We start from the raw sequence: 26,123 nt of genomic DNA, 5'->3' as shown, positions 1-26,123 counted from the left end.
TAAACATGATGAGGTATGAATATCACATTTCAAGTTTCATATCCCCGGGTCCTCAATTAACCACAAAAATAAACAGAAAAATAAGCTTGCTCTGAATCTGCTGTGGTTGGATTGATCACATTGATCCAAAGAGTCCTCGGATCAAAACCAGGGGAATCACAACAACATGTCGGCTATAGCAAACAAGGATAGAAAGATAGTTGTACTTTGAGTATTTTTTTATTCTGAGCCATGCTGGCAAGAAAACGTAAGTGAACCTGCATTTATGTGTAAATTTGTCTTAAAAATAAGCAAATCTTTATATAAATTGAAATTATGACCAAACACACAAGTAATTGTATCGTTATTGTCAACCAACATTTTATCAAGCTATATTCAGTGTAGGTTTGAATAGTATATGTCTGGTTCAGCTTTGACAGTGACACACAGATTTACCAGCAATTTAAAGCACAATGACACGTTTGATGCATTGAATTTGCATTGCAGCAAATTAAATGAATTTAAAGTTAAAATGCTAACTCCTCATAAAACAGAAACATGTGGTCAATATATAAACTCAGTTCATTTAGTCATTTATCTATTTTACGATGAACCAAACACATCAGCTCTACAGTAGCTACAGTATGTGGGTGTGAACACTGGTAGATTTCTCTGCAGCAGACAGGCAGTGGGAGTTATATCGTGGAAAAGAGCTCCATCTTGTGGCAGCAGGACCTCATATCTAAAGGATGGGATGGAATCTTGGATCAAATGAGAGAATTTAACGTGGATCCAGTCACAGCTGCTCAGTCGTGGATTTGCAATAAGATTTAATTCAGCACCAGCATTAAGATTGAAAATAAAAAGAGAGATACTGAAATGTGACCACACATTGATCTCCACATCCAGTTTGAGTCTATATATAATATTGTGACGACCCAGTCCTGACTGAGCTCTCACTTCCTGTTTTATTTTGTTTTTCACTCTCTCTGTTCACAGACTCCAGCTTCACTTCCTCCCATTTTCCCCAAAAGGCCCACATTTGTTTTGGGGCCACATTTGCTATTTCACAACTGGGACACTTAAGGCTCACATCCATTTTACTCGGTCTACAAGAAGGCCAGAGGAGCTGCATCAATGTCTGAAGTGGCACACATCCGTATGCTATGTGGTTTTCTGCATTCATGTGTGCGTGAGGGAAGGGTGAGGTTAGGAAGGTGGTTGCGGGGAGGCCAGGTTTGTCTGCTTCAGGCGAAGGTGGAGTTTATAGTTGCTACCCAAACTAAGCTTTGCCATTATTTAGCCATGGTTGGTAACTATAGAGGCTTCTGTAAAACATTCTCAGCTGTGGCCTCACATCTAACTGACCTGCTATGTCTGAAAGTGACCGTTAAATGGGCTCAGGCTGTTCTTCCAGAGGAAGCTTCTGATGGAACAGATCATCCAATCTCTTATTTTCTAAAGAAACTTGATTGTCATCAGAGTGGAACCAGAGGTGACTTTGTTAACCTACAAATTAACTAAAGCCACAGACAGAAAGAGGGAAAAAAAGGAAATACTGTAAATCTTTATTTTATGCTGCAACATTTGTACAGATGGGCGTTTAGATTAATCTTCACTGAGCTTCACTTCTCATTCACTGGTGTCATATATTACAATACATCCTGGTCTCTACTCAGACCAAACCAGAGCGAGTAGCTTTACCTCCGTAACATGAAGAAGACAATCACCATAATGTGTCCTGGGCTCTGCAGGGTGGTGGCATCTGAAGTATTCAACTCCTTTTACTCAGGCCAGGAAGGTATTGACAATTATACAACTTTTTTTTTTTTGTAAATGCATTTTGAAGAAATGCCCAGAAACGTGGCAAATCTATGTGTAAACATAACTACAGTGGTCAAATTGATAATTAACTTTTAAAAAAGCAACATTAAATATCTACTGAGAAACATCACTACTTTCAATTCTTTGACTCAAAATAACAAGATTAAAAAATGTATATTTACAGGGTATTCAGTCAGCACAGCATTAAAAAATACTACCTAGGTATAGTTCATGAATTGCTACTTGTGTATCTACAGCTGCACGGGCGTAAAAATACTTGTTTTGGGTTTGCACATGCACAGGTTATAATGTTAACAGTTCACAGCACTGCATATGGTCACAGTCTAAATATGGCCTAGCTAGTTGGAGCCGAAACGGATAAAAACCAAATTCACATGGCAGTGGTTGGAAGTCAACCGGTTCATGAAGCTCCGGAAACTAGCAGGACAGAAATACAGATGTTTCATCAATGCTACACAAATGCAGGAAGTAATGGAGACAAAAATAAAAGCAGTTTGGAATTTCATAATAAAAGCGTGACACATCTGGGATGTGGATGTAGTTGCTGCTGTGTCACATCAGATGGCAACATTATTGGAGGATAAAAATCATCAAACTATTTTTCCTCTCTTCAGCAGATATGTCACACTCTTAATTACACACACTGCCCCCCAGAGGACAGATGAGGGAGAGCTGGACACTGAGGGAACCTGAGGTAGCAAAGCCCAAATCAAATATACTTTGGAAGCACTGATAAAAAAAACAAAAATGCCTTCAAGCATTAGTGCATTTTTTTCTTGAGACCTCACCATTAAAACATTTTACACTCTGGAGTCAAAGCTACTCGATAAAACTATACACAACAAAATGATCATAACAAAACTTTCCTAGTTCAACTTTCTTAAACAAGTTCCGGGTCCTGAGAAACATGATCATAGATCCAACCAGTGACTGTATACAAAGATGGCCGACATGACAGCTCCTCAAAAAGTGAAACCGTATACACCTGGGGCGCCCTCTGGTGGCTGGCTACATTACATGTCATAAACCTCCACATTGGCAAATGTAAAATGGACTAAACTAAAAAGAAAGAACACGTCAAATAAAGTTTTCTCAAAGATGTTTTTGTCACACTGGTGTTTCTGATCAGTTTTGTTGTGATTGGTCATTTGATGCTACCTGATCACTGCTCATGGTTGCTATAATATTTTGGCTTCATTTTTACAGTGTGGGAGGAAGTGGAGACAAGTCGTCCATCTTTATATAGTCACTGGATCCAATTTACAGATAATTAAAAGAGGTTGCATTTTCAATACCACCCATGACAATATACACAAGCTGTAAAATTATAGGAGGGTATACTTACAACATTATTCATAAAAACAAAGATGATGCTGTCATTTTGAATATCAGAACAAAGCGTAAAACGTACCGGTATAAGTATGCAGGTGGTGTGTTATTCTCCCAAGTATTAAAACAACAGTGTATATACAAATATATACATCCTAACAATACATTCCTAGCAGAGGCGTTTGTTTTTCCCACCATTTTTGCGAGATTTTAAAGTAATATATTTTTTTTTAGGTATTTTCTATTTAGAAAGGAAATTCTTCAAACAGTTCATAAAACCAATGAGTCTTTTTCTTCCACATAAAACTTCAATGTACTGTGGCCTTCTCAGTCCAGAAAGATTTAGAAAAATTCTTTGTTTTTTTTTTAAAAAAAAATCTAAAAAGTCAATTAGTTCATTCATATTTGGATATTTTTTTTGGCGAGCCTTCAGATATTGGTTTAAAGAAAGGCCTCGGCTCGAGTGTCCAGCTTCAGGCTCCTCAGTAGACGCGGGGAATGATCCGGTAGCGAACAGTCCGGCAGTACTCGTCCCACGCTGAGCCGTATTTCCTCCTGCAGTCGCTCATGTCACGGGAGTCTCGGTGCACGAGCAGTATGATGAAGTAGATCATGTAGTACCACGGCAGGAGGTGGCTGAAGCCTGAGACAGAGGACAGAAAAGACAAATTAACTGTGTGTTAATTTTTCTCTCATCTGTCCACGGCAATAAGTTCAAGTTCTCCAAAAGGAATCAATCTCTACACTAATCGTTCATGGGTTCTAGTCTGTTTAACTTTGTTTATACATTTTAGACCAGTGAACATCAGGAAGTGAAAGTGAAGAAGATCTGACTCTTGGATCCTGAACAGTTTTGTTATTAACATACCAGTTGTGGTTAAAAGCTGCCCTTTACAACGTTTCAGTTTCAGTATTTTGTCTCATAGCTTCGACTCACCACAGGGCAGGGACCAGGCCAGAGCCATCATCAGGTCTCCCAGGTAGTTCGGGTGACGCACCACACCCCACCATCCAGAGACCAGGAGACTCTTCCCTGTCGCTGTGGGGATCGTTTTCAGATCTGGAGACAGGAGAAAGACGAGAAGTTACAGTCGGAAAAAAGACGAAGACTCGGATTGTTATTCACAGTATTTGTTGTGGAATTTTATATGATATTTAGTGTTGATAATGTCTTTTCAGGATTTTGTAAAGAGTGTTTCATGCTGAATGTAATTATAATTACTTAATTTCACCTCAGCTATCTGACAGATTCTGAATTTAAATATTATTCAGGCTTAAAAGGTTCTTGTCCATTAAAAACACACTGTAGCTCGAATGACTGTTTCACCAGATTCATTTGGAAGGAAATAAAGAAAAATAGAGGAGAAAAAAAAACATCTCATCACAGGACCAAGACATAGCCCTACACCTGCAGGACAACTTACGGGACAGTTTGGGGTCTGATGGGTCTCTCCTGAAGGCGTTCTTCTCAGAGTTGGATTTCCTGAAGATGTAGAAGCCAAGGACTGAGAGAGTGAGAGACCAAGAGAAAAACGTTAGCAAAACCACACAACCGAGGGGAATCATATACGTCCTCTCTACTTCTGAAATGAGAAAAATGTAGGGCCTGACCACAGAATTATTCATATCTTAATTATCTTTAGCTTACATTTCTATGAGATCATTAAATGACAATATCTGTGCAAAATATAAAGATAAAGCAACAACAATGACAAGTAAACAGCGCTTTGTGACGCCAATAATGTAAATCCTGAAGTCAGACAAACAGTAAACTCAGTTCGATGCTCTGCTCCTACTCACGTTTGAGTGTGACGATGGCTCCAACGACTGGGAGGCTCAGTGAGTTGGGGTGGCTGACCAGGTAATAAGCCTGCAGGGTGTAAGTAAAGGGAACCCACACCAGATCCCCAAAAGCCAACATGAAGCCAAAGCCATCATGCATCAAGTCCATGGTGGTCAGGATGGCCTCCTGGGAAAGGCAGACACAATCAGCCATTATTCATTAGGTCTGAATACATGTGGTTTTATGCAGTAAGGTCCTTTATAGGATGTTTACCTGACTGCTCGTGTCATTTTTTATGTTTTACTAAATAAACATCACATTTTGTTGGGCTTACCTCATTCCAGAGGCCGTCCACCACATAGAGCAGCTGGAAGACATTGACGAGGATCATGCTGTATGATGGAGCATCCAGACGGTGCACCTTCATCTCAGCCAGAGCCAGCGCAAAGTTGATCAAACACTGGAAACAATCAGAGACACAAGAAATACATCATTGTCAACACTTCCTGATCATCCTGAGTGATCTGTGTCAATTTGTGGAGATACAGATGAACAGAAAAACAACCAGTGCATTAAACAGAACAGAAACTTCCTCAAATGTTTATGTTAAGGGTGATCAGTGCGGCCAATGCTACGTGTCTGGGGTTACAAAGTAATGTGTGTTGAATATGACCGGCCCTCTTAAAACGCACAAGGTCGCATTATCATCAACTCTACTATTAACATGTTACAGGTACATTTTGGCTGATTGTATTTTTTGAAAACAGTGTGTTATAGTGTTGGGGGATGTCATTTTGATTTGCTGTCTCATCTAGAATTCATTCAACTCTATATATAATTACCCTAGGAACTGGCACTTAAAAAGATCTCCCTTCTCTCTTCTTCTCTATCTCTCACTGACACACACACACATAGACTGAGTAAAAACAACATAATTTGGTCTTCATAAAAACAAATGTGTATATTTGCACACAGAGCGAGGGGAGTGAGATGCGATCACAAGTGGTCATAGCTTTTCCATTATAGCATTTGCTGATACTGGCGTTCAGCACACATATGCAAATATATCATAAATCTGCGGTTGTTGGGGTGACGGTGGCCAAACATTTTAGCATATCGCCCAACCCAAGTGTCCCATAAGAACTCACCCAGCCGATCAGTCCAGGACGCATCTCACAGAAGAATTTCAGATCAAAGTTTTTAATGCGAGGGTTGAGCTCATGTCCTTTGAAAAAGTCATAAACTACATTGCCTGGGGACAAACACATGGACAGGGGGAAAAAATCTGAGTGTGCAAATTTAAAGCAGACAACATTTCAAAAATAGTAATAAAACAACAGAATGATTCTGATTTATGAGTCGTTTACCCTGGATGCTTCTGCTTACCAGAGTTTCCCCCCTGTGCCAGCTGCTCGGGGGCAGCATAGCGTGAGCGGGCATACAGATAGACGCTGAGCAGGACGGAGATCAGGAATGAAGCCACGGCGAGCTGCAGGAAGTGGCTGTGGATGTAGGTGAGGTCAACACCCTGGTGCACAGCTACTGCCGCGGCTACGGCACTCACCATGATGGCGAAGAAACCTGTTAGCAAGCAGAGCAGGTTAGACACAAACATGGAGAACTGTAGGGAATAAAGTTTGGAAGTTAAACTCAAACAGCTTTAAATTAAATTAACACAACAAAGAGACAAAATATATACTCAGATGGCAGTTTATTAGGTAAACGTATCTTAAGCCAATGTGGTCTAATAGTGTCATAAATACTACCTACATGGAGGTTAAAATGTTCGGATTATATTGGCTGTGGTTGGAATACACTCATTGATATGAATGGGTAAGAGACACCTGTAAATACAGCTCCTTATATAAAACTGCAGCCTAAAAGAATAACCATATATTTCAATCAACACCTCTTTAAATCAGTTTTCAAAAAGCAGAGCATTATATGATTTTATGGTTCTAAGGTGTTATTACAGGACGGTTATATTTGACTGTAACTGAAACTGCCAACTAAGTGTATATTTAACATGTCAAAATGAATTTGAATCACCACAAATGTATGCTTCAGTCTGTAGTAATCATTTACAATAACACATGAGCCAGGGTTCCACCCTGAAACTTAAGTGTGAAAGATACAGACAGTGAGCATTGCTTCACACAGCCTCACCATTGGTTCTGTACTTCAGCCTCTCCCCAGACCTCAGTGGCATTCCCTCGCTCAGCTAGAGACAGACAGGAAGAAAATAATGACATTAACAGATGACAACATGTATTCTCATCATGTGAGGGTCACTCACTTACAGGAGAACACAAGCGCGATCACATCCACTGGATATGGACCCACTCCATTATGACATTTTAGCTCCCAGAAGGTGTAAATGCCAGAGCTCCACAGGATCCATTCACAGTGGGACGCAGTCATGCTGCTTTCATACATGAACTGCAACCCTGAACTTTTCTACACGTTACCAGGTGGAGCCGTATGTGTGAGCACAAATGTCTACATCAGTTCAACTGGATATTAAACTGTTTACTCTGCCAGCTTCATAGAAGTCTGTGAAATGTCTGACTGAGCCTGTGTGAACAGAGATGGTCATTTTCTGTAGAATTCAAAGCGAGCGAGTGGGCATGTAGATGATGTTACCCGTTCCTCAATTGAAACCATATCAGAGTATTTCTATGTCTGAACTCAAACAATATCTAGTTGTCTGCAGTGTGAAAGAGCAACTCAGGATTTCATCTGGACTTCATATGTAAGCAGTCAGTTCACAAGCTTCACTGAAACTCTTCAATTCATCTAAGTTTTTTTATGGAATGCATCCAACCATAGTCCTAACTCCAGCCCTACCACTTCAGCGACTAAAGGTGAAAGACACACATCAACTTTTGATCTAAGAAAGTAAAACTTTAACTGAAGCTCACAACAGAAAATGGGTGTATGGGATTTATAATTTAGATTAGCACAGAGTAATCTCATTTAGAGGAAGACATGACAGAACACAAAGACCTTGCTTTTTCCTGATCAATAATCAAATCGGGGCCTCATGCCAGAGTGACTTAATTGAAGAAGTCATGCGCCAGTTCATGTGTGTTTCCTGTATGGTCACACAAAGTGGTACATAGTGACTACATAGAGCTGCTCAGCTACCACCTTGCTTAAGACCAGTTCATAGTTTCTGCTTGACTATAACAAATGTGGACCACAAGCTTCTATTCATTCTACAAACAAGGTGATGCATATGTGAACACGTAGTGTGTGCAACTGCTTCATAAGAATAGGACCAACGGGAATTGAACACTGCAAACATACACATACTGGTAGGTCTGTCCCGACAGATGATAAAGAAAAGTTCATTTCTGACCTGTAAGGACCAGTTCAAATTTAAAATATACTGTCTAAAAGCACATCAGACCGTCTGAAGTAGTTTGTCTCATGATCCAGCAGAGGACGATCACTATCAGCTTGACCTATTGCATGTCCTCTGGAGCTATCACTAAAATAGGTCAGTGATGTTACGTTGTGTTGTTATGTAAAGGATCATGTCACCAGAGCATCTGGAAATGTTTTGGGTTTGACACCGTAGATTGCAAAGTAACAATCACAGGTGACGCTGTTGTCTTTGTACCATGCAAGCTGAAATAGAATATATATTCAAACAAATTGAGTGTCATGTCAAATTTAGTGTGTGCATTATAGAAATGTTGGGTTTAATGTGGAAACAGGCAAAGGGTCCATGCAGACCACCACTCCTTATGGACAAAAGGGAAATGGAAAATTTGAATGTGCAAAAAAAACCTGCACTGTTAATGTTACACACTTGTGTGTAGTGATGACAGCTCTTCTCACACACCTTTCCAACAGGTAGGACGTAGAGCAGGGCCTGGAACAGGATCCAGAGGATTACAAAGCCAAGGGCCTGGACATCCCAGAAGGCTTCAAGAGGTGGCAGAGGTGGGGGGAAGTTGAGCAGGCTGGGGTCCTCCAGGTTAACTTGGAACACCAGGAAGAGAACCCAGGACGGCAGAAAGAGCAGCCACAAATATGCTCCTGGAGGAATAAAAAAAACTCACTTTATCATTGGATTTCTGATTGTCCAGCTAAACCACCATCCTATGGACAAACACACATACAGAAATAATTCCCCAGTGATTATACACCGATAACTGTTATCACCAACATACATGGCAGTGTTTAATTGGTTTTATAAATCAAAAAGATGTGCATAGTTTATTACAAATTTAATACAGCTGTATAACATCTTATGTTTGTCCAATTCTCCCAGTGATAAGATAAAAAATTATTTAATTGGTGGTCTTTAACAGCACTACACTTGCACTTCCTGTGCATTCTATACCCTACCTATCTTCCCTCCAAAGTCCAGTGGGGTGGAGAGGGTGGCAGCAGGAGGTGCAGCCTCCTTGACGACCTCCTTCTCCTGCTGCTCTGCTACGACTGAGGCTGGTTTAGCTCCTCCGTCGTCTTTCCTGCGGCGCAGATTGTAACGGCCCTGGTTCTTCTCAGACTCAGCCTCCACCTCTGCCTCGGCCTTCTGAAGAAACATTTAGGTTTATTCAGGATTTTAGATTGTTGGAAACAATATTTGAAAGAAGGTTTTGCACAGCTTTCCCATGCCAGGGCTCGAGAGTGCGAGCAAAAATGTGTAAAGTGCGACTTCCTCTCCTCTGAGTCTGGGAGTGAGGGAAAGTTTACACTCGCACACACACAGGTCCAAGGCCAGCAGCGCCCACTCACTCAAACACAGACAGACAAACAGACAGTGAAGAAGAGATAAGAGAGGGGAGCTTGTCAATGTGAATGAGGCGGTATGTCGAATAAATATAAAAGGAGTGGCAGCAAAAAATGAATTTACGAGGGGTACAGGGTATTCCCAACGGACTGCCAAAGCAAAACCATTAGCACTACTGCTTCAGGTTCAGAACAGAAGCACCGGGTGGTTTGCACCGTGTCAGAGTCTCCTGTCTGGGTGTGCTCCCTCCACACTGCTGACCTGCGCTGACTTTAAATAAAAACAGCAACACTAATCAAAGTTATTATCTAAGTATATGACCTGAGCCGCAGAGAAGTTTGCGTCGTGTTGTTTGATTTGCTGGAGAGTTTGTGAGGCTCGCATTTAAACATACTGGAAAAAGAGTCCAAGAGTGCACTCAGTTCACCTGCTACACACACAAGAGTGTGTTTCAGTGACCGGAATGATCCGGATTCATGATCCAACAGCATTGAATAATAACTGAATAAATGTGACTGTCAGTTTGTGTGTGAAGAGCAACAGAGATGAGCAGACACACACGCACACACAATCCTTGAGGAAACACTGGAATACTAAGATAATACAATACAAACCTAAAAGCTCATCTAAATCATAACCATCCCATCCTGTTTACCAAGCTAGTTACATGTATTCTGTGCCAAATGTTAAATATTTATTCAGGAGCAAATTTTGTTGACAGAGCCAGAGAGTCCATTTATGTATTGTTTTGGTTGTGTGTGGTTTTATTTTATTCATGTTTTATTTATTTAGGATATTTTAATACTTTTAGTTCTAATTCAAATGTCGGATTGAATAGTCTTGAGAATTAAAAGTTCATTGCTCTTTGAAAGGATGTACTGTATATATTATTATGCCAATATATTATCATTATATCAGTGGTATAAAATGGTTTGAAAATGATGACAATAATATAATTTATCGCAACAATATATCATCCAACCAAATCGTTGTCGTGACAGGCCTACCTCGATATTTTTAATAATGCACCAAGTGGTCTCCTTGCAGTTTCCAGCTTTGGTCCTTTATTTCATATCCAAGCAAAATTTGTATTAGATACAATGAAATATCCTTAACTGAATCGATATTGAATTTAAATATTTTATCTAAATGAACTTAACCTGTTAAAGGTCTGAGGACCAAGTACAAGATTGGTGATGTAAAATGTAAAATAAACAGATTTTAGGTATGCTATTGTCAGGATGCACCGAGCGCAGGTACATGGTGAATTTACTGTGTTTAGTCCTCAATGATATGAAATATAGATTTAAGTTAAGCCAATTGTTCTTCGAAATCATACTGAAATTAGAAAATATATTTACTATATAATTATAAAGCAGAGTCTGTTTGTGTTGGCAGATCTTTGATATTTGAAACATATGTAGATGACCCTGGTCTTGAGCAATAGCGTGCACTGTTTCCCATTAATTGTCTAGACTGTGCTGGCCCTCCATATTCCAATTTGTCCCGCCACAGTTTTATAAAGAGGCAATTTTTTTGGGTTCTCATAATAATAAAATAGATCTCTAACTTGGTGTGTGCAGTGCTATATTTTTACTGTCCACGTAGACAGTCAGGCCTCATAGTATTGGCTGCGGTTGTGGCACGCAATGCAGTGCTTTCTCCCACAGGAGAAATTATCACTCTTGAGTCTGCATACCTCAGAATCTGTTGTGCATGAGAGTGACCTAAGTGCGCATGAGGTTGAATTAATTCTGTGGAAAACGCTGATAGTATGTCATTAAACAACATGTTTTTATATACTGAATAAAACACCTTTTAAAGGCTTTCCAGTAAAAGATGTGATCTTGTGTCAAATCATGAGCAATGATTAGAAATCAAATCCAACAGTAAAATTCCCTCCCTTACACATTCTCAGCTCTGTGGGATCTGAGTTAGTTAAACTTTTCCGTCAGTCGCCCCCTGCTCCCTAGTTGGCTAGAAAATTCCAAAAGCAGGGAGAGTAAAGAGGCTGCACATGTTTGAGCGGCATGTGACTGACCAACTAAAGCACGATCTTGGGAGGTGAACCTCTCAGTTGGAAACACACACACACACACACACACACACACGACATTCCAGCGTCTCTAACCTGCCTCAAAGCCCATTCAATACAGGAAGGCCTGCATTGCCTGGAATGCATGTTATTTTGTTATTTCTCTGTCAACTTATTTAGTAAAACGTATTTCAGCTCAAGAGAAGTGCAAACGAGAAAAAGCTTGAGAATTAAAAACTGGCATAAATAAATATGTCCAGGCATTTTCATACTTTCTACTTAATTTTTCTTTCACTTGAATGTATTTGTGTTCGAATGTGTATTGACACATTATCAATTAAAAATGTAACCATTCATCTGACAGTTAAGGAGTTGAAACTATCAGGAGCTCCAAATACATGAAGAGATTTCTAAATACAAAACAGAACTCACCTCATTTACTTTGTTAGCCATGTTATTCTCCTCATGTTTATTGTTGCTATTGTTCTCAGCGGCCATTGTCTGCTGCTGCCCATCAATGAGGGGAGAGTGATGGAGATGGAGACAAAGAGGGAAGGGGGGAAAAAAGCACAACGTGAGGACCAGATACAGGGAATGTGACTATGTTATGCTCAAAATCAGAAACAGAACTTGACACGTTTCCCCACAATGAAAATGCGCTGATGCGATAGGACAACTGACGATTCTCAGGATCATGCCAGACAATTCTAAGTAGGGCTGGACGATATGGCCAAAACTTATAATCAAGATAAAAGCTAAATGTCATTATTTCTTTTAAGTTTGAAGACCCAAAGCTGATGATTTAAAACTCTTTGTAGACAGGTAAGGACAAACACTTGCCAAACAGCAAAACAATTATCGTACATACTCACTTAAGCATTATATTATATGTTATATTGCTATCGACCAAAATTATATTGCAAAAATTTCAGATGTTGATTTATTGCCCAGCTCTCATTAGTGCACCTTCTTGAAATATATATATATATATATATATATATATATACTGCACTACACAACTTCAACTTTTAACATGGAATCATATGATATATCTCATCTACACTGACATTTCTATTTTTACTTTCAATCTGAAATGAAAATAATCTTTGCTGTCTTTGAGATCAAGAACCTATTTCTATATGTCATATAGTCCATGTTGCAGTGGACACTGCACAGGACCTTATATAGCCACAACAAACCAAGATCAAGCCATATTGTATAACACTATCACACTACCTGTACCTGTATGTCGTGTTTTTAAAGTGGGATTTATACTCTTTGACTTGTATGTCTGACGGTTGAAGAGTGTTAGTGTTTTCCCTAGGTCCCTAAAAATACACACTCTTTCTGATGACATGAGCTTCTCTATCAGTATCAGTGCTGTAATAAGAGAATGAGAAGTGGGAATTACCAGCGGGCTCAGCCTGACTTCCAACTTTGTATCCTTATTGGAGGACAGCGAACTCTCTGTTGCCGCTGCAGCAGCGACAGCTGCTGTGCGAGAGGACGAGCGCCGTGTTGTCCTTCCTGGGGAGCGGGACCGGCTGCGGCGACGGCCTGGCGATCGAGAGCGGGAGCGGGAGCGGGTCTGGAAGCCAGTAAAATTCTGAAAGAAAACAAGTGATTGAAATATGAGGAGATGTTAGTAAACATTGGTAAAGCTTAAATATATTATAAATATGTCTTACTAAATAGTGCATAGAAAACAAGTATACATAAAGAGACTATTACACAGTGGGGTCAAGAAAGTTCATCAATATTACTTGGAGACATCAATAATGTCTCCAAGTAATTTTATCCATATTTCTTAATGGTCAAGAACTGAATTTTGACTGTTGATTTATTTTAAAAGTAATATTTAATGGTTTTAGCATTGTTCATAAACAGTATCACTGCCATGTGGCCTTTGCGATGACAGGAAAACAATTTCCATTTTATTATTTTGAAAAGAGAGACTGAAAGAAACCCAATATACATAGCATATGCCATATAGTTCTATAGACTTAAAAGGTAATATCACATTCTGTGAGTCTCTACAGTCTGAACTACTGATCAAAAAACTGAGCAACTTCCACTAATATCACTTAAATCACTTACCTTCCATATTATCATCTTTAAGCTAACTTATTTAAAAGGATTAAAATTAATCTGGTTCAAGTCTACACTACATTTTAACCAATGAGAACCTAGAGAGTTAACCCCAACACACAAAAAAAGATTTAAACCAAGACACTGCACAACAAATTGTTTAAAGCAAGACTTTGAAAAGAGCAAGTGACGCCAATGTTGTAAACATGTCTGTGTCACTGATTCTACCTTGATGTCGTGCTCCTTGAGCTCCAGCTCTGTGCCGTCCTTGTAGATGACAGTGTAGAGCTGACTTGGGATGTCAAACCCTAGGACCTTCACCTCATAGTACAGGCTGCTGCCAGGCCAGCGGCCCATCACCTTGTCCCCTTTCTGATACTTCACACTAGGCATCCTCATTGACCTGGGAAGGATGAAACCCAAACAGATAATGAGTGAGAGAAAGTTTTAAGACGGTGATAGAGAGGGCAGGAAATACAGAAACACGAAGACACCAGAGTAGACAGACAGTAGACAGACAGGAGACATGAGGGACGAAAACAGGCAGGAAGAGAAACCCAGAATAAAAGGAGATAAAAGAAAATATATTTTGTTAAAAAGTCTTTCAAAAAGAAGTAGAGACCTCTGAAGATAATCCAGCTCCTGACACAAAGATGAACAATGAACAAGGAAGGAATTCTACCTGCTGAAAGTGAAACAGCAACGAAGACAAGCTCTGTCAGCGAGCACATACAGAACACAGTTTGAGCTGCAAAGATGCTCTTGAGCTAAAAAAGATATGATAACACCAAATTCCTATTTTGATTACAACAAGACCAGAAATGTGTGAACCATTCTGACCACAACATAACAAACAGCTACAACCAGTCAAGATCAAAACCCAGGAGGGGATTTCTGAACTACACAGAATAAATAAAAGTCGTGTGAACCTGCTTAGCTGATACTGCTACTGTTTATATCGGGCTTAAGGATACATGAGCTATATCGAATTTTGTAAGATTATATCTATTGTCATTGTTCTATGCACACAGGCTGTTGTGAAGCTTTTAATATGATGTGATTTGTTTTGCTCTTAAAGCGCTGAAGGCACATTAGTGCTTAAATGTCATCTTATTGAATATATTCTGTATTGCATCACCATCAAAGTGTTCCTGCTTCAGCACACGTGTTTACACTCCTTACAGTTGAGAGCATTAGCTATACAAAAGAGTCTTTACTTTCACTTCATCTGCTTTGGATTCATTCAAGTACAGGAATATGAATTAAACTAGAAATATAAACTCTAAATTGAAATCACTGCGTCATCACACACCTCCGTCTGTTCTGTTTATCGACAGGTTTAAAAACGGTGTCTGTGTTTATACACCTGATTAACGAGCGGCCTCTTGGTTTACTACTTCAATACCAGGCAAACATTTTGAGAGACCGGGCAACCTCACACTTTAGAATGACTAAATCCTCATACTATGCACCGCTGGAAACAATGAGGTGGGCCAGGCAAGGTCAGCATTGTGGAACATGAGGGACTAGGGAGGCTCAGTGTCTAGAAAACCAGCACACTACTGCAGAACTGCTGACAGGTCTGTCCCTGCTTGGTTTACCCAAAGCTGTCTGCCTGAAAGAGCCATTCAAGTCACAGCCGACAAGCAAGGGTTTTAGTGCAGCAGCTACTGTAAAAGTTTTGTTACACTTGACTGTGGCTGTTTGCCAACTCAGGCAGCCACTTTGAAGAGGGCTATGAAATTTAGCTGGGCAAACAGTGGTGGTATCAGAAGATCAGCTTTATGACTGAACAGCAGTTAAGTTCTGTGGATCAACATGATATACTTCAAAGCTGCAGAAAACAGTTTCTAAATGACTGGCAGCGGAAAAGTCATAGATTGTAAAGTTAACCAATGCAGATATACTTGTGTGTTAAATGCAGCTCATTCATAAAAACATATTCACTAAGATAAAAATTAGGCATGTGCATGTTTCTGTTAATGTAAATCACTCTTCAGTCTCATCTTGCCACTGACCACATGTGAATATAGAGAAAGTAAAACATAGTAGGATTAGTAGAGCATTAAACAACAAATTCAGTTACTAGATGGATTAAAACACAGACTTCAACATATTCAAGAAAACTAACTTTGGTTATAGCAAAACACATCTTAGCCACATACTAAATTTACAGCCTCTCATCAGCAGCTTTAATTAAAAGTCCAGTGGTTAAGACAGCCACATGCTTCAGTAAAGACCAGGTAGTGTGGGTTATAATTAGAGGTTGTTCGGGATGTGCTTTTAAACCCTTTATTTAACAAGAAATTAAGATTTAAAAAATGCCATTAAAGATAAACTTGAGGACCTGTGCTAAAATACAAAACAACTCCGGTGCACAATTAAATCTGACGTCTACATCACTCTCTTATAAACACTAAATAACAGCAGTGAATTGTAAATCGGCTCACCAGGTTCACTACAAACAGGCAGTAGGAATCACACACATGCAGTCAACCCTTAGTCCCCTGGTAACTGATCCTAATCCTGAAAAACACAAAAATCCAACACATCTGCGTGAAAACCACCTCAGTAAGACACACCCAACGTCAGTCCCTGCGCTGCTCTCCTGCCTCGTCTGCCCAGTTCCATATGGGATGTGGAAGTCAGGGCCGGGTCGTGACTGATGAGAGTTTCCCATCAGATCCCAGGCTGATGACAGGGTCCGGCTCTACCGTGGGTGGAGTTTTTAACTCAAGTCAGGCAGACGACCCCCACACCCCCTCTAAAACCAACGACTGAGTCCATCTGGTATGCAGCCACTTCAGAATGTCAACAACATGTGGATCTAATTTTTAACTCCCACCAAAGAGGAGCCAACCTGTTAAGTTCACATGGCATGTACAATATTATTGAACAATTGCAGGGGATGAATGGTGGCTGGCGTGGTTCACTTTGGTGAGCAAATAACACAAACTTTAAATCATATATTAATGCGGATTAAATGCCAGATCCATGTAGACTAGACCATATTCAAATATTCTGTCAGTGAGTGTACTGTGCATCAGTCCAGGTCTGTGGACCACACAGTGGATGAGACAATCTAGGTGTTGTTATGACTCCTGTTTCCCAGTCCACATGTGTTTCCCGACTGGAAGCATCCATAGAAACTCGCCGGGATGCGACGTTCTTGAGATGGGGAACTTAACCAAAACGTTCATTTACAAAACCAACCATTAAATTGTCATTGTGGAAGTCTTTTCTCTAGTAAAACCGAAAAACTGTGCTGGAAAATACTTGGGATAAAACCTAGATCTCACTTTAGTGTCGCTTGGCCATGTTAGTTTTTCTAACAGCCCGTCTTCTTTGCGTCAGAAAGGAGCTCTGGAGCCGTGCTGGGCTCAGTACTGCCCCCTGAGGCCGGAGGCCCGCAGCTACTGGACGGTTAGAGGGAGCGTCGCTTTACGTGGGCGTTTTTACCACAACTGCCACAAGGGGCAACACTGAGTCGGTTGGACGGAAACCAAACGCCGACAATGACAGCGATTAAAATGAAGCTTTATTTTGACAGTATTCTCGATTCGAGACAAACAAGGACGAGGACTAAATGTCTCCACTCTGCAGATGCACGTCTGCTTGATTTTCCTGCCCCCGGAAAAGAGCAGTGCACGGCCGCTTCACAGCGTTAACCTTTAACACCCATCAAGTATATATATATATATCTTACACCAGTGTATGTTTGGGTTGTGAGTAGCAGCTCACTCCCACTGACACAACTCCATTCTGGTGTGTAAGAGCTGGTTCTTTAACGAAATGCGGCTGAAGTTTGCGTTGTTGACGCCGAGGAGGGAAAACGTCATGCGTTCAAACAGCGCTGGTGAGGAAACCAAACACTCAACACAGTGGGCACGTCTCAGTGAGTTTGTCAGGAGCGAGTTCAGAGAGGATTCACTGGCCAACCTATTTAAGACATGAAGCGCAGACCGTGCTAATGTTAGCACCACGGTCTAATATAGACTTTAAGTAGGCGCCGTCCAATGTCTTCACTACGTACGGTTGCGTGTCGTTAATCTGGATGTTGAAGAATAGCACGACCAACAGCGTAGTTAACGTCGCGGCACTATCAAGAACTTCTACTAAAAACAAGATGTTGTTAGGAAACGTTGGCAGCACACAAGTTATGATTCCAGGAACTAGCCGGAGCCTGCAGCACCGTTACACAGGCAGCCTGAGTTAGCTTCGGCTGAACACCACCTTCCTAACAAAGAGGCGCATAAAGCGATTTACCGCTGCGCATTATTCACACAGGTGCCGCACGGCTGCACTCACCTTGGTGTTAGGCGGCTAATTCCAGTGCGAGGACGTGATGAGGTATTCCTTCAAACACGCGGGATTAATAAATCTTCTTTATTAATTTTAAAAACGGTCCCTGCTCACGTTGACGTAGGTCTCCTTCTCCCTCCCTTTCTGGGCTAAACCCACCAGTCAGCAGGAAGGCGCGAAGCCCCCCGATTGGCTGGCTCAGCGTTCATTTCAAACGGTGCTGCAATCTCATTGGCTGTCGGTGGATTTGAGCTCATCCGGGATTGGTTTTAGGGGGGGTCCCGATTACTTTGTCTACTGATGTTAAATTTCCGTCTGACAAAATGGAAGAGGTGAAGAAATATAAATATATAAATATATCACACCAAATAATCACTTTATTTATAAATATATTACACAAAAGACACTTTATTTATTAATATACAAAATACACTTTGTTTATAAATATATTTTTATATGTATGGATATATTATCTATAAATATATTACACAAAATAAACACTTTATTTATAAATATATTAAAAAATCATCAGAGACAACAACTGCTTCATAATTTCATAATATATCTCAAATAATAAAATAATACACATTGAGATGAACATTTGGCAAATATTAGTCCAAGGTTAAATTTAAAATAACATTTAATAATAATGTATAATTTCAACATTATTTCATTATTTAGTATGCTATAAAATTGGATTAAAAAACAAGAATTATGTTGAAATTGAATAAAAATGTGCACCATTTAGTTAATTTCCAGTCTCATAATTTATTGTCAATGCAAAAGGGTTTCATTTTTATAAAGTGTACAAAAAAAGAAATCAGCGAGCAGAAAGGGGGAAATTACATGTGTTGCATACGTTACTGTGAGCAAGCTGTCACAATGGTGACACTCCCCGACGCTGCGGACACAGACGATCCCCATTAAAATAACTTGGTGGCGTCAGTATTGTCGTGGGCTGAGCTTTTCATGCAAAGTGGTAATTGTGATGCAGCACATACAATAGTGAATCCATGAAATCCTTTAATGAATATTTAAAGACACTTGAAACTGTCTGCATAATAAACTGTGGTCTGTCCTCAGAGAGACCATGATAGAGTGGAACCTGAACTGTGAAAGTCATATGTGCACTGTTATGAGAGAGTGGAGCCAATACAACAGCACAGGTTGCATGGTTCAATGCTTCTATAAAATAAGTGCTAATAGTCGTAACCTTATTGCAAATACCACAAAAACTAAAACGTGTTTAGCAGACTGTACAGGGTTATTGTCAAGGGGGTACTGGATTTTTGTTGGATCTCCCTTTGTGACCTGCAGAAAAAGTCTTAAGTGGGTGCCGTCCAATTTCTCACTACATACGGTTGCGTGTCATTAATCTGGATGTTGAAGAATAGCACGGCCAACACCGTGGTTAACGTCGCTGTATTATCTTTAAATCATTCCGTTACACTGAAGTATCTTTATAGCATAAAATCCCTTCAGTGTTTGCATCACACTGCCTTCAGCATTTGAATCAAGTCACTCAGACATGAAGTCTGCAAAGAAGAGTCAATAACAGCTGCATGCACACATGCGTGAGAGACGGTTGTGACACACATAAATTCAAACTCTCCAATTACAGCATCAGTGCTTTCTCAGCTTCCTCGTCTCTCTCTCTCTGCAGCTCAGGGTTTTTTCTTGTCTTGGCGCAGTTTTGGCCGCAGCACAGGCCCTCTCTGGTTGCACGTCCTCAAATGAACTGCAGATGCACTGCATGGCCGCGGTACGCTCAGCTCACAGGAAGTGACAGTTTGTGTGTTGTAAAGTGAAGCTACACAGAAAGTTTTACAAGGTTCCTTTTATCTTAAAATGCAGTTTCTCTCCTCCCCTGCACACTAGAAGTATGGGAATGTTTCCTTGTCTCTGGAGTTTTTGCTGCTAAACTAATAAGTTGTATTCTAATGATTTTAAAATTACATATTATGTTGTGTTTATAGAATCTGCTTTTTTGCAATAACTTTAATGTCATCAAAAAGAATGATAATTTGACTTTTTATGTTTTACAAAATACCACATCCACAAATTTAAATTCACAAAGTTAAAGCCTTTATTCTTATTATTTACCAAAATTCATTGTAGTGATTTACTGTATTCAAATGGTAAAAAAGGAAATTATGAAAATGTGCATGGTCTATACTTAGCCTGGGCTTTCTACATTTCCTCCATTTTTTCCATTTGCACAACCCCTGTCTCTCTTATGTCATAAAAACCTAGTGAGTGACAGACAAAAGAAAAAGAAAAAAAAACTGGAAACCTCTTCAAGTGTTCCCCCCAGTAAATTAAAGTTCGAGGATGTGGAAGAAAAATGACAAAACTCTGATATTGCACGATTAAAAAAAGAATCCTCTGAGAATACTCCTTTAGTCAGGAATAAAGAAAAGTGCAAACCACAACTCGCAGGATTGTAGGTTTCAAATCTTGGACCTCAGTTCTGTCATCCTGTCCCCCTCCAGCGCAGCAGCAGCAGTTCAGCTCAGCTACACGACAGCAGAGAGGCACGCTCATCATGCAGCCTTGAAGAAAAAACAACTTTCATTCTCAGTTATTCTTCCACTTCCTGTTCTCCTCCACTGAGGGTGAGCATGAGGCGCTGTGTAGCAGTCAGACATGTTGGCACATCAGACTCCCACTGACCTGGTGTAACAACACACGTGGAAGCACCAGGGAAGGAATGAGGTCTGCTGGGAATCCAAAAGTCATAACTTTTAAAGGAAGAAATAACACAATCTTTCTCTTGCAAAAGAAAAGTTGAATTCATGCGCCTAATTCACCTTGTTCAAGTGATTTAAAGCCATCTACCTGCTACAGTAATTCCTAAAATGTCTATATATGGAAGTTAGGAAGTCCAGTGCCAAGTTAGGTACAATTTGGACTTGCAATACATTAAATATTAATAAAAACTGAAGAAAGAGGCGACCAGTGCTCTGTTGCAGTCAGTGGGGGTGGGGCAGTGTGCTAACAGTCTGTTGACCAAGTTAAACATGTCTTCTTCCAGGCCCTCACATAAACTGCAGCAATGCTCGGTAAATCATTGATAATTTGTTTCTTTTTATTTCACCATATGGGACTTAGACACAGACCATAGAAGGGTGTCGCTAATGCTGATCTCCTTTTACAGAATTACCTCCTCTTTACCAAGTTGTCTTCAAAGTAAAAGCAAAACATCATTTTTTTTGCTGTAATGCTTTAAATTGAGCTTTTATTTTGAAAAGTTGTTAATTTGGGACTGAGGATTGTGTCGGTTGCTTCACAGACCTTTGAAAAAGTGGACATGCAATGTAGAAACATAACAGCAGTTGAGTAAATCATTCAAACTTAAATTCAGTTCCATTTTAGTAAAATGAGGGACCACAAGATTGTCACTGCAGATAAACTTGATAGGATGAGCAAAAACTTCCCCCTGCAACATAGGCTGTTTATAAAAAGCTCTGCACAGCATGTCCAACCAACAAACGTATTAAGTGACATTACATAAAACAGTTTGAGCAGCATGACCACAGGCAAAGCAAACAGCTCATTTCAAACAAGCAGGTGCAGAACGCGCACTGCATTAGTTCAAAGAAAAAAAAAGAGAAACAACCTCTATATTCGTATATTGCAATTTTTATTTTATTTGCTCAAACAAAACAATATGTTAGCATGTAAGAAAGACTAATTAACGTGAGAACAGTATGGTACAATGCAGATGATTAAAGAATAAGTCTGGAAACCCATCCACCAAACTTGCCTCAGCCCAAATCCCTCTCTGCAAATATTCCCCCCTGCAAATTCACAATCCTTTCAGCTCCTTCAGCAGAAAACGGACAACGATACATGTTTCCATCAGCGACCTTAACATGGAGCAGACCTCGCTGCAGAGGGCTTAACAGATTTTCTCAGAGATTCCCAAGTAGGTAGAAAAGAAAAAAAGACATATAAGCTGCTGAACACAAACGGTCTCTGTGACATTTACATGGCATGAGGGAACACAGAACACTGCAGCCAGACTTATCGGGACTTGGTTTAGAAAAATCATCTCAGAGCAAAGATCATCTTTGAACTGTAACAAGCCACAAAAGGTTTGATTGAACTTCTGAGCTGTAAGAAAAAGCAACCTCACAACCGTATAGAAAGAAACCACATTGATGTTAAAAAAACAACAACAAAAAAAAACGAAGACGATCTCGGTGCAAAGATGTTTTCTTGGTGAGGAACAGTACCATGGTCACTGAACTCTCCCTTCGAATCAAATGATGAAAGAGAAACAAAAAAATAACCGTATGTGATCATAATTACAGTCCCTAGATATTATTACTACTCATCTTTATATCTTTAACATATAAATGCAACTTTAGAGCAAGGCACAGACCACATAGCTTCAAAACATTTCACCTGCCATCGCGTCCAAAGGACTGAATATAGAGATGGACATCTTTCTGCTTTCAGATCTCTTGACAAAATGATACAAAAATAAGAAAGGCGACTTTGTTGAGTGATCGTGTTTAGCAGGAGACTGCCGGTCTGAATCCTTTGGTGAGATAGCCACAACTGTTGGCGACAGAGGCTTTAAGCAACTGTTGTCAGAGTACGTTGGTTTGCTCTGCGGGTTTTTTCTTGTAAAGTGCAATCGATGCTGTGTAAACACTCAGGACAGGGAGCCTCTTGGCCGGGTGTGTCTCCATTTTTTTAATTTTTTTTTTTTTTTTTAAAAGGTGGATGAAAAGATGACACAGCTTCATCGACAGAGAGTTGGAGGATGACATAGACCAGTTCAAACAGATGCCAAAACCTCCCGTCAAACCAAAGAATGAAGGCATCTGTACGCATCAACTGGAATTGAAAGCATTTTTTTACCACAGTATTTTTTTTTTAACAAATTTGACCCAAACCCGAGCAAATGACAGAAACTGAGGGGAAATGCTTTTTCTCAGTTTTTTAACAAAGCTGTAACATCCAAGCCCTTGAACAGTTCAGCAGGCAGCCTCTGATTAACAAACCTTTTGGTCGGATACCAGGTTTAACAGCTATGCATTATGATAACTCGTAAGCCAATTCTCCAAAGAGTCATGTTACCCATCAAAAATCTGTCTACTGAAAAATAATGTAGTGTTGAAGGCTAGGTGACTTCAGAAACCAGAGCAAACTGGGGATGTGGAGTTTGACGTGGGTGTTCACCAGGCGTGAAAAGACACTATTAAGTTGCATTCTGGGAACTGTAGGACCAAGCAGTCTAGGGACTAATGGCGTTTTCATGATTGCTTCGTACCGTGCCTTCGACCCGCCCCACCACCCCAAAGGTATTAGGTATGACAAAGCAGTTGTACCTAATATGGAAACTAAATCACATCTACATAAACCCCTTAAAGCTACCTACACTTATTCTATGCCAAAATTAGCAGGTATACACAGGTTTTTTAAACGCGGTGAAGCTGCTACAAAAGGGTGACCGACTCCTTTCCCATTACAAGTAGGAGTTTTCCTTTCTGTCTTTTACGTTAGGTTCAACATCTCCAACGGCACAGACAACTGAGGCGCTCTCTCACCTCACTGTCTTGCCAAATAAGCGTGTTCACCCGGGTGCCATGCTTCCATCAGTGCCGATCAGAGCCGATTAAAACCTGCGTCTACTGCAGAGTCCTTTGACCAGCAAGTAAAAGCCAATTGCATCCATTCCCATTGCAGACAAAAGCCAGATGTTAGCTCATGTAGAAAAGGGGCTTAATACTTTTACTATTGTAAAGGGGCCAGACATGTTACACTAAGATTGAGCTACAGTGATGATACACACTCTGTATTGCGTTGTAACTCCTCAGTTTGATGTTGGTAACAATTAGAATATCACAAAATAAACTCTGTAGTTGCTAAATTTCTTAAAGCATAACTTTAAAACCTTTTCAGGATATCATATCACGTAGGAATCCTCTGGAAGGTCAAAAGGTTGTTATTACGCGTGTCCTGCAGACGCCACTGTAAAGTGGCTGTTAGCGAGTCATGAGGTTTGATTGTATTAGTGCGGCTGTCCCTGCTCAGGAGAGAACAGAATTGTGACTAACGTGGACTTTTTTCTGCTACTTTGACATACAAGCTTGGTGCAACAGCTACAGTTTATGAACACCAGTCTCAGCTCCCAACATTACCCACTCAGGTTGATTGTACTCAACAAACTCAGCTCAGAACCAAAAATGTTGAAACCAAAGTGTTTTTTAGAATACAGTGACACTTCCCTTATATATATATATATGTTATAAGTTGAGGGAAAAGACAGTTTCTTGTTTTAAGGATCTGACAGTGGCAGGAAACAAAAGGCAAAGACAAAACGATGAAACAAACATCAGTAAACACTGGTGAAAGGGTAAATGGCACATTCATGTCCTCATATGGACACCATCACTTACACATTTGGGTTGACCTGTGCACCTTTAAAAAGTATTTTCTTGTATAAATGTTGTAAAATAAAAACAGTTCAGCTCCAATGTGGCTAAAGGTACAATATCCTTGGATTTTATATAGCAAGAAAAATTTCCAAAATAAAAAGGAGAGTAGAAGATTGAGAAATTCCATGAAATCCTTTCTTACAGTGTCGCCTTCAGTTCCACAGAAAATCTGTAATACAAGCAGTGGCTTAGTGTCACACGGTAACATGTGGCCAGCAAAGGGCTCAGAAAGGACAAACACTGAAACATGTCTCGTGGAGTTGGGACTCGGGCTTTTACAATAGATGCTACACTTATTGCTTGTAATAAAACTTGTGACAGTTAATACGATTTCGTGGCAGACTTGTGACCCTCACCTCATAAAAAAAAAAAAACGAGCGTACGTGCACCAAACGGAGGGCCTAAGAGTGACGAACATGACGGAGACTGACAAAGAAAGGGGAAGAGAGAGAGTCTTCAAATCAAAACGTACAGGAAGGAAGTCCTTTCTACCTACACGTCTGTCCATGGTCAATGAGCGTGACGGTAAAATGTCTCCACACTAATGTCGCCCACTTCACGAGGGAAACAACACGTGTGACGATGACTTCACAGATGAAGAGACAGACGAGAGAGAGAGCATCCTGTTTTAAAGACTGGATTATTGAGCTACTCAAAATGGCCGTGGATCTACACTGAGACAGACATGGTCGATAGATACGTGGTTTTCTAAATAACTTTTTCTCTCTTTTGTACATGTTCAGGTTAAAATAGTATTTTAGGAAGACGAGCTTTACAGTGTCCTGCAGTGGTGGACCTCACCGGAGACTGTCAAGTCCCCCATACACACACACTCACTCACACACACCCAAACGCACACACGCACGCTACCCCTATGGCATTATGGGAAATAAAGTTTTTATTTTCCATCCCCACCTTCCTGCTATCGCTTAATATTAAAACGTGCCTTTTGATAGTAAATCACAAGAGTTCTGATTCTGAGCATCAACGTTGCCGTTCACTTACGCGCCAATAGTTGTTACAGCATCATCGAAGAGTTCGGTTTTATTTTGCTGTGTGTTTATTAGTTGTTTCTTTTTATAATAACTGAAAGAGCGAGAAAGCGCCGTTGCATAAAGGCTTTCGCTTCTCTGTCAGAACAGCCCAGGATGAGGTGGGGGGATCGGGGGCCGCGGGAACACAAGACTTTGCAGAATGGATTCCATGAGTCGCCGCTACGTCAGCGTTACGAGCCTTTTCCATCACTACCCTGTCCACTGTCATTCTGTCCAAAGCCGCTCCACCCCAGATAAAGTCCTCTGTCAGTATTAATATGATTATTGTCGTCATCTTCATCATCATCGCCGTCTCCACCGTTTGCCGCTGTTGTGCTCCGTCGTTTGTTTCGTCACGCCTTCGACCGACCATTTAGATGTCTGTGTTTGGGTCACGTTGGTGGAGATGTTCTGAACAGCAAATTTGGATCCTCTACGCCGTGCTGGACTTACCCAGCTCCTCCCTGATTGCTGAGGACACACAGTGAAAGACAGGCACAGTCAGACATTTTTTCACCTGAGCTGGCCC

General features: G+C 40.4%; 2 protein-coding genes across 9 annotated transcripts in view; both read right to left on the bottom strand.

The window, feature by feature from the left end:
* Nucleotides 1–1,533: 1,533 nt before the first annotated feature.
* On the bottom strand, nucleotides 1,534–18,330 carry lbr (lamin B receptor). Of its 8 annotated transcripts, XM_035143460.2 has the most exons (15): nucleotides 18,115–18,330; nucleotides 16,257–16,332; nucleotides 14,035–14,209; nucleotides 13,130–13,324; nucleotides 12,151–12,225; nucleotides 9,296–9,485; nucleotides 8,754–8,983; nucleotides 7,103–7,157; nucleotides 6,323–6,517; nucleotides 6,085–6,188; nucleotides 5,271–5,396; nucleotides 4,954–5,122; nucleotides 4,578–4,658; nucleotides 4,091–4,213; nucleotides 1,534–3,796 (listed from the first exon to the last, which is right to left on the bottom strand). In XM_035143460.2, exons 3-15 carry the CDS (start codon nucleotides 14,203–14,205, stop codon nucleotides 3,636–3,638), a joined length of 1,875 nt encoding a protein of 624 aa, XP_034999351.1. In that variant the 5' UTR covers nucleotides 14,206–14,209; nucleotides 16,257–16,332; nucleotides 18,115–18,330; the 3' UTR covers nucleotides 1,534–3,635. The 8 variants fall into 8 exon arrangements, with proteins under 8 accessions (XP_034999351.1, XP_034999350.1, XP_034999346.1 ...); XM_035143459.2 differs by lacking the exon at nucleotides 16,257–16,332 and having other exon boundaries at nucleotides 18,115–18,326; XM_035143455.2 differs by lacking the exons at nucleotides 16,257–16,332; nucleotides 18,115–18,330 and adding an exon at nucleotides 16,374–16,531 and having other exon boundaries at nucleotides 9,296–9,482.
* Nucleotides 18,331–21,734: 3,404 nt separating this feature from the next.
* enah (ENAH actin regulator) overlaps nucleotides 21,735–26,123 on the bottom strand; it is a 93,088-nt gene continuing 88,699 nt past the window's right edge. The window contains 1 exon segment of the mRNA XM_035143452.2: nucleotides 21,735–26,065. Within this exon segment, the coding sequence (XP_034999343.2) occupies nucleotides 26,028–26,065 (38 nt within the window). The 3' untranslated portion in view covers nucleotides 21,735–26,027.

The sequence above is a fragment of the Hippoglossus stenolepis genome, chromosome 20 (genome assembly GCF_022539355.2).
Source record: "Hippoglossus stenolepis isolate QCI-W04-F060 chromosome 20, HSTE1.2, whole genome shotgun sequence".
Lineage (NCBI taxonomy): Eukaryota > Metazoa > Chordata > Actinopteri > Pleuronectiformes > Pleuronectidae > Hippoglossus > Hippoglossus stenolepis.
Note: the sequence above shows the minus strand (reverse complement) of the source record. Positions and strands in the feature narration are given on the sequence as shown.